Source organism: Phyllobates terribilis, unplaced genomic scaffold (assembly GCF_046119375.1).
Source record: "Phyllobates terribilis strain yellow unplaced genomic scaffold, ASM4611937v1 Scaffold_10__3_contigs__length_209671492, whole genome shotgun sequence".
Classification (NCBI taxonomy): Eukaryota; Metazoa; Chordata; class Amphibia; order Anura; family Dendrobatidae; genus Phyllobates; species Phyllobates terribilis.
Genome location: NW_027362770.1, coordinates 178,609,511 through 178,618,814, shown reverse-complemented (window position 1 = coordinate 178,618,814; position 9,304 = coordinate 178,609,511). Strand labels below are relative to the sequence as shown.

The 9,304-nt window shown below is 37.6% G+C and overlaps 1 protein-coding gene across 1 annotated transcript; it reads right to left on the bottom strand.

The window, feature by feature from the left end:
* Window positions 1-1,490: 1,490 nt before the first annotated feature.
* LOC141164723 (aldo-keto reductase family 1 member C1-like) lies at window positions 1,491-9,286 on the bottom strand. Its single transcript, XM_073650234.1, has 9 exons — window positions 9,099-9,286; window positions 8,713-8,880; window positions 8,488-8,604; window positions 8,297-8,374; window positions 7,213-7,335; window positions 6,745-6,854; window positions 2,159-2,324; window positions 1,997-2,079; window positions 1,491-1,827 (listed from the first exon to the last, which is right to left on the bottom strand). Exons 1-9 carry the CDS (start codon window positions 9,183-9,185, stop codon window positions 1,785-1,787), a joined length of 975 nt encoding a protein of 324 aa, XP_073506335.1. The 5' UTR covers window positions 9,186-9,286; the 3' UTR covers window positions 1,491-1,784.
* Between the last annotated feature and the right edge of the window lie 18 nt (window positions 9,287-9,304).

Here is a 9,304-nt window from a genome sequence, read left to right as displayed (position 1 = left end):
GACCCCAGGAGTTCATGGTTAGGAGATTAGTCCCATCAGTGATGCGACCGCTATCCATACCAGCCGGAACACACTGAGCAGATCGTGAGACCACTGCGTGTGACCGGCGGTAACCTTAATGACGTCACCGCTGGTCACAGGAATGCAGCACTTCTCACGCTCTGCTCGGTGTGAGCCGGCTGTCGTGGAGAGCGGCCACAGAAGATTCACTACTAATTGCTTTATGGGTGTATTTATAATACACACACCATGAATAGTAGTCCGGCTCTAATTCAGTTGTGTTGCATTTGTATTTTAGCGCATCCTATAATTTTTTTTTCTTTTTGCTTATATTGTGCACCATCGGAGGGAAAAATAAAGGAAATATATGTCTATTTTTACATTATTTTTTATGACCACAAAGGAACACTAGAATGCATTTTAATGTTGTTCCTTTTTCTGTAACAATTATATTAATATCGGAAACATGGGTTTTTTTTTCCAACGTTAAGAATAATAGGCATTGGCAGCGGCTTTTTTTAAATTATTTGTTTTAACTTTGTATTTATTTTTCATTTATTTCACACATTGTGTCCCCTATAAGCACATTGTGCCCCCCATAAGCTCATGGGGACATTTCAACAATTAAAAATGTTTTTTTTTTATTTGATTTCCCCTGTAACTGGTATAATAGCCTGAGTTACAGTGGGAATTCAGCCTCCTCACTGCATAGCAGAGCGGACTAGGTCTCTTAGGACACAACAGCTCCTGCTCTCTCCCTGCACCCGGTCATAGCATGACAGTTGTCAGCGCTTTCTATATTTTATACTCGCTCAGTGCTATTTAAACAGCAATATAAAAGGCAGAGACAGTAATAAACCATATCTGCCTTCTCTATGTGGAGTCTGGCTGTGTCTGATAGCCAGGCTCTTTGCTCCTGCAGCAGCATGATCTCGTGATACAAATGCTGACTGCCCGGACGACTAAAGTTTATTAGTAATTCAGAAGTAGTTAAGTTATAACCTCAAATCAGACATATTCAGGAAAGGTGGCGATAATGTTTTTCATTATTGGTCTAGTTTAGACTATTGTATGCATCGTTACAAAGCTGACCTTGGGGACACTCTCACGTCATGATATCTTGATACTGATGATGCTCTTTTGTTTCATTTGTTTCTTTTCACATATCATATTTAAAGCCAGAGTAGTAAATCTGAAACTTTCATGGTGGAAAACAACAGAAAAGAATGTTTTAAACTAAAATAATAAAACTGAGATTCATATAAATTTAAGGATGTTTAAAAAGCTAAAGGACCGCTATGGGCACGTCATAAATGCCTCTACAGATTTTAAGCTATTTGACAGCCATGTGAAAGACTGAAAACAATGAAATTGATATCATGTTCTACAGAATTCTAAGAGGATTCAAGGTATTGAATTACATCATTAGTTTTTCATGAGTTAAAGGGGTATTGACAAAACTTTAAAACAGATAACACCTTCAAATTAAATTGGACATAAAATCTATTTTATTGCAATATACAGACGAATGCTATACATTTGACTTAGGACACAAAGAGATTTTGCTGTGGAATTGCAGCATCTGAACTCAGCCTTAGAATTTCTCTTTGTACTGTATGTTAAAATGTATCTATGTGATGTCATTTCTGAGCCATAATAAGTGTTACACCACAGTCAAAATCTATATCATAGATAGTATATTCTCTGTAGATTGGAATCTGCTAGAGTAAGATACTAAGACACAGGCATGAATAGGACGAATCCAGAGAAATTGGCCAATGTTCTTAATATTCATCGTGATATGGATACTTAGGGCTTTCTTTCCAGCTAAAATAAAAAAAAAAAGAATATAAAAGTAAACTAAGTACATAAAATATAAGATAATAAAAATACATTAAAAATAATTGTAAAAATAATAATAAATAAAAGTAAATATAAAGAATAAATTATGAATAAATATGTTCTCGAAAACTAGAATGCCAGGAAAGACACTTACGGATGGATAATCAGGTAACGCAGGTTTTTATTGACTCCATCTACAGATTTCATGTCTTCATCACTTAATTCAAAGTCAAAAACCTGTAAGTGAAAAGTAATAAACAATGTCGATTGTTTTTAAGATAAAGGAAATTATAGGAATTAGAATCACTTCATTTACCTGGAAGTTTTGCTTAATCCTCTCAGGGCTGAAGCTTTTTGCCAAGACGACACATCCCCTCTGTAGCAGATATCTCATGGCCACCTGTGCAGGAGAACGGTTCAGCTTCTTAGCGATTGTATTTACAACGGGGTCTTCAAGCACTTTGGGGGAATTCTGATCAATCCTGTCAGAACGAAAACAAACAAAATTTCACACTTTTCCTAATAGTTTGGCTATGGGATAGGCGATAAGCAATTTTTTTTTAGGGTACTCCAAAAAACACCAACAAAATAGTCATTATAGGGCCTTCTGTGATGTCTCATTCTATGAATGACACTATTATATGAGCACTATATGTGATGTTATCATATGCATACTATGGATCAGATCTCGGCCTGTGGGCCACATCCTGCCCTCCCCCGCCTGCCGTCCATCTACCACCTCACACGGTCACCAATATCTGCATCCTCAAGATGCAGACAGCGATGAATACATTGGTGGAGGACAGGGCCGCCGGCTCCATCTTTCACCAATCAGCATATGAGACAGCAGACGCGATGACGTCAATTCATCACACTACTGCTGAGTATATGGTGTTTTTTTTCTTTCATGTGTATGGGATGTTGGGGGCTCATACTGTATATAGGAGGCTATATATGGGCTCATACTGTATATAGGGAGCTATGTGTGGCTCACACTGTGCATAGGAGATTATGTGGGGGGCTCATACTGTATATAGGGAGATATGTGTGGCTCATACTGTGTATATGGAGGCTATGTGTGGCTCACACTGAGCATAGGAGGCTATGCGGGGGGCTCATACTGTATAGATGAAGGCTATGTGGGGCTCACTCTATATATATGGAGGCTACGTGGGTGTCTCATTTTGTATATAGGAGGCTATGTGTGGCTCACACTATATATAAGGAGGCTATGTGGAGGGCGCACACTGTATATAGGAGGCTATGTGGAGGGCTCACACTGTATATAGGAGGCTATGTGGGGCTCACACTCTATATATGGAGGCTATGTGGGGGCTTACACTTTATACATGAAGGCTATGTGGGGGGTTCACACTGTATATATGGAGGCTATGTGGGGCTCACATTGTATATATAGAGGCTATGTGGGGCTCACACTGTATATATGGAGGCTATGTGGGACGATCATACTGTATATAGGAAGCTATGTGGGGCTCACACTATATATATGGAGGCTATGTTTGGGGCTTATACTGTATATAGTAGGCTATATGGGGGCTCATACTGCATATAGGAAGCTATGTGTGGCTCACACTGTATGTATGGAGGCTATGTGGGAGCTACTACTGTGTATATGGAGGTTATGTGGGGCTCACACTGTGCATAGGAGGCTATGTGGGGGGCTCATACTGTATATATGAGGCTATGTGGGGCTCACACCGAATATACGGAGGCTATGTGTGTCTCACACTGTATACATGGAGGCTAGGTGGGGCTTACACTGTATATATGAAGGCATAATTATAGTATTTATATTCTTGTACATAGGAGGCAGAATTATAGTAGTTATATTCTTGTACATAGAAGTAGTGTTATAGTAGTTATATTCTTGTATATAGGGAGCAGTATTATAGTAGTTATATTCTTGTATATAGCAGCAGTATTATACTAGTTATATTCTTGTACATAGGGGGCAGTATTATAGTAGTTACATTCTTCTACATAGGGGGCAGTATTATAGTAGCTATATTCTTGTACATAGATGCAGTATTATAGTAGTTATATTCTTATACATAGAGGCAGTATTATAGTAGTTATATTCTTATACATAGAGGCAGTATTATAGTAGTTATATTCTTGTAAATAGAAGTATTATAGTAGTTATATTCTTGTACGTAGGGGGCAGTATTATAGTAGTTATATTCTTGTACATAGGAGCAGTATTATAGTAGTTATATTCTTGTACATAGGGGGCAGTATTATAGTAGCTATATTCTTGTACATAGATGCAGTATTATAGTAGTTATATTCTTATACATAGAGGCAGTATTATAGTAGTTATATTCTTATACATAGAGGCAGTATCATAGTAGTTATATTCTTGTAAATAGGAGAAGTATTATAGTAGTTATATTCTTGTACATAGGGGGCAGTATTATAGTAGTTATATTCTTGTACATAGGAGCAGTATTATAGTAGTTATATTCTTGTACATAGGGGGCAGTATTATAGTAGCTATATTCTTGTACATAGATGCAGTATTATAGTAGTTATATTCTTATACATAGAGGCAGTATTATAGTAGTTATATTCTTATACATAGAGGCAGTATTATAGTAGTTATATTCTTGTAAATAGGAGAAGTATTATAGTAGTTATATTCTTGTACATAGGGGGCAGTATTATAGTAGTTATATTCTTGTACATAGGAGCAGTATTATAGTAGTTATATTCTTGTACATAGGGGGCAGTATTATAGTAGTTATATTCTTGTACATAGAGGCAGTATTATAGTAGTTATATTCTTGTACATAGGAGCAGTATTATAGTAGTTATATTCTTGGAAATAGGATAAGTATTATAGTAGTTATATTCTTGTACATAGGAGCAGTATTATAGTAGTTATATTCTTGTATATACGGGGCAGTATTATAGTAGTTATATTCTTGTACATAGGAGCAGTATTATAGAAGTTATATTCTTGTACATAAGAGCAGTATTATAGTAGTTATATTCTTGTAAATAGGAGCAGTATTATAGTAGTTATATTCCTGTACATAGGGGGCAGTAATATAGTAGTTATATTCTTATACATAGGAGCAGTATTATAGTAGTTATATTCTTGTACATAGGGGCAGTATTATAATAGTTATATTCTTGTACATAGGGACAGTATTATAGTAGTTATATTCTTGTACATAGGAGCAGTATTATAGTAGTTATATTATTGTACACAGGAGCAGTATAATAGTAGTTATATCCTTGTACATAGGGGGCAGTATTATAGTAGTTATATTCTTGTACATAGGGGGCAGTATTATAGTAGTTATATTCTTGTACATAGGAGCAGTATTATAGTAGTTATATTCTTGTACATAGGGGCAGTATTATAGTAGTTATATTCTTGTACATAGGAGCAGTATTATAGTAGTTATATTCTTGTATATAGGAGCAGTATTATAGTAGTTATATTCTTGTACATAGGGGGCAGTATTATAGCAGTTATATTCTTGCACATAGGGGCAGTATTATAGTAGTTATATTCTTGTACATAGGAGCAGTATTATAGTAGTTATATTCTTGTACATAGGAGCAGTATTATAGTAGTTATATTCCTGTACATAGGGGCAGTATTATAGTAGTTATATTCTTGTACATCGGGGCAGTATTATAGTAGTTATATTCTTGTACATAGGAGCAGTATTATAGTAGTTATATTCTTGTACATCGGGGCAGTATTATAGTAGTTATATTCTTGTACATCGGGGCAGTATTATAGTAGTTATATTCTTGTACATCGGGGCAGTATTATAGTAGTTATATTCTTGTACATAGGGGCAGTATTATAGTAGTTATATTCTTGTACAAGGGGGCAGTATTATAGTAGTTATATTCTTGTACATAGGAGCAGTATTATAGTAGTTATATTCTTGTACATCGGGGCAGTATTATAGTAGTTATATTCTTGTACATAGGGGCAGTATTATAGTAGTTATATTCTTGTACAAGGGGGCAGTATTATAGTAGTTATATTCTTGTACATAGGAGCAGTATTATAGTAGTTATATTCTTGTACATATGGGCAGTATTATAGTAGTTATATTCTTGCACATAGGAGCAGTATTATAGTAGTTATATTGTTGTAAAGAGGAGCAGTATTATATAGTTATATTCTTGTACATAGGAGCAGTATTATAGTAGTTATATTCTTGCACATAGGAGCAGTATTATAGTAGTTATATTCTTGCACATAGGAGCAGTATTATAGTAGTTATATTCTTGCACATAGGAGTAGTATTATAGTAGTTATATTCTTGCACATAGGAGCAGTATTATAGTAGTTATATTGTTGTAAAGAGGAGCAGTATTATAGTAGTTATATTCTTGTACATAGGAGCAGTATTATAGTAGTTATATTCTTGTACATAGGGGACAGTATTATAGTAGTTATATTCTTGTACATAGGGAGCAGTATTATAGTAGTTATATTCTTGTACATAGGGGGCAGTATTATAGTAGTTATATTCTTGTACATAGGAGCAGTATTATAGTAGTTATATTCTTGTACATAGGGTCAGTATTATAGTAGTTATATTCTTGCACATAGGAGCAGTATTATAGTAGTTATATTCTTGTACATAGGAGCAGTATTATAGTAGTTATATTCTTGTACATAGGGGCAGTATTATAGTAGTTATATTCTTGTACATAGGAGCAGTATTATAGTAGTTATATTGTTGTAAAGAGGAGCAGTATTATAGTAGTTATATTCTTGTACATAGGAGCAGTATTATAGTAGTTATATTCTTGTACATAGGGGCAGTATTATAGCAGTTATTTCCTTATATTTGCCTACTTTCTAGGACACCACCACATATAATAAACCAATGTCCTCGTTCTTACCAGCCCTCTACTCTGCTGGACCCCAGCACGCTGTACCCGACCAGCACGATATCACGAGATTTGCAGAACTCCAGTAATTTGCTCTGGTTGAGGAATATGTGACATTCTACCTGTGTAGAGATATAATGGCTCATTACTATATATAACATTGGATACAATATGCAAAGTTTCACTCTAAACAACATGTTGATGATACAATATTAGGACAACATGGCTATGTTTTGTTTTTGTTTTGTTTTTCAGAAACAGCCCCACACCTGTCCATGGGTTATATCTCGTATATCTTGTATTAAAGCTCCATTAACGTTAATGGGGCGGAATTGCAATACCACATACAACCTGTGGGAAAGAGTGGCGCTGTTTTTTTTTTTGTTGTTGTTTGTTTTGTTTTTTCTTTAAAAAAACATGTTTTTCTATGTCTTTAGGATATTTATCTGTAAATTATCCTTACTGGTCCGCGATATGTACCTGGTTGCACACTGGTTTGTACTTGAGTCCTGGCATGTTCAGAATCAGCTCAATCTGCTTTCGGTTAAAATTGGAGATGCCTATGGATCTGGCAAGCCCGGCATCTTTGCACGCTTCCATAGCCTAGAAGTTGGGGTGAAATAATATGAGAGATGCTCCTTCTAAAATTGGGACTCTTACCCAGCGTGTTGGAGGCAAAGTTATTCTGACTAGAATCCCCCATCAACCTTCAGATAATTAAACCCACTGAAGTCGGTCTTTGGCTGCCAGTTATAAGATTTATTTTCTTTGGTTCATTCCTACTTTCCAGCTGTGACTCAAGCTGTTTACTCACGTCCTTTACCCCGGTTTGTGAACTGACTACCTGATTTGACTCGATTTTGTTCCTGACTTTGACCTCCTAGTTCTTACCCATCTCTTTGTCTATTTTCTGCCAGCCCACTCCACCGGCGAGCAGCCACTGCTAGTTCTGTCCTGAAATTCTGACTATTCAATGCCAACCTGCTCCACCGGCCAGCAGCCACTCCATGGAATCAATCTAGGGAGGCCTTCACAAGTCAAGATCCCATTTTTTAAGGGATTAGAGGGTGAAGACCAAGGTTCCCCTGGGATCCTATGAATGGAAGTTCTTACCCATCTTTTTGTCTATTTTCTGCCAGCCCACTCCACCGGCCAGTAGCAACTCCTAGTTCTGTCCTGAAATTCTGACTATTGAATGCCCACCAGCCCCACCATCCAGCAGCCACTCCATGGAATTAATCTAGGGTGGCCTTCATAAGTCAAGATCCCATTTTTTTAGGGATTAGAGGGTGAAGACCAAGGTTCCTCTGGGATCCTATCAATGGAAGTTCTTACACATCTTAATGTCTATTTTCTGCCAGCCCACTCCACCGGCCAGCAGCCACTCTGTGAAATCAACCCAGGTTGCCATACATAAATCCAGTTGCCTTTTTTTAGGATTTAAACTGTGAAGACCAATGTTCCCCTGGGATCCTGTCCATGAAAGCCCTCTTAAGAGCTGTCAACTTGCCACTGTGCTTAGTTAGATCAAGCTATCTAAGACAACCAGGACCCCGATATTTACCTTCCATGTTTCCCGGATATCTGTGTTATGGAAAATGAATTTCCCATTTTCATCAACGGGAAAGAGATCATCTCCAGGCTGGAGGGGAAAAAAGGATTCACATATAATTTACAAAGTATCATGTCTTCTGCTCTAATAACATCCAGGACTGAGTGGGAGCCATGGCAAATCCCACACATATATTTACAGACCTTGAACTCCACTGGGGAGTGGATAAGGAAGAGATCCATGTAATCCAGCTGTAGATCCTTCAGAGATTTTTCCAGCGCGGGTCGAACTCTCTCGGGAGTCTGGTTATTGTTCGAAAGCTGCAGAATAAATTAAAACCTGTAAGACCTCGGCATCGCCCCCCAATAGCCATACTAATGCTAAAAAATAATTTTTTGATTGTTCAGAACTTTACGTTCTGCAGTCACCTTTCCAGTGTAAAAAATGTCTTCCCTCTTCACCGTCCCATCCGCAATTTTTGAGTTAATAGCTTGGCCGACCTGGACCTCATTGCCGTATAAAAATGCACAGTCAATGTGACGGTAACCGACCTCAATGGCCACCTTGGTGCTCTCACAAGCCTGCTCTTTGGTGTACTGTGTGGAATGAGATGCAATCATTATAAGTCATGTTTAAGTTGCAGCGTTACCGAAAATTGTGCACAATCTCCATGTTTCCCTATGGGGTAAATGGCAAAATAGTTGCACTGTGTATTTCCACATAGGGAAACATTGAGGTGGCGAGAGAGCTGCAGTAATGCAGCTGTGCTCTGCATTCAGTGGTGTAGCCTCTACTTTATGTCTGATGCACTCACCGTGTCCGGGGCGTAGGTGCCAAATCCAATCACTGGCATTTTATGCCCATCGTTCAACAACACGTAGGAGTCCGGCTTCAGAGCCATGGTGCAATGTGTCCCAGTGACTGGCAGTGCACAAGCTGCTACCTGTATTTATCCAGTCCTTCCCCTGTCGTAAAGTCCATCCCATAGGTGAGTGAAGGCGGCCGCCTGTTCAGCCGGCA

Excerpts from the sequence above, each read along its gene's own strand:
- LOC141164723 (XM_073650234.1), bottom strand. The coding sequence starts at position 9,185 with ATGGCTCTGAAGCCGGACTCCTACGTGTTGTTGAACGATGGGCATAAA. Across the intron at positions 8,881-9,098 it reads GCACCTACGCCCCGGACACG|TACACCAAAGAGCAGGCTTG; the intron begins GTGAGTGCATCA and ends CATTCCACACAG. Across the intron at positions 2,325-6,744 it reads TCCAGCAGAGTAGAGGGCTG|GATTGATCAGAATTCCCCCA; the intron begins GTAAGAACGAGG and ends TCGTTCTGACAG.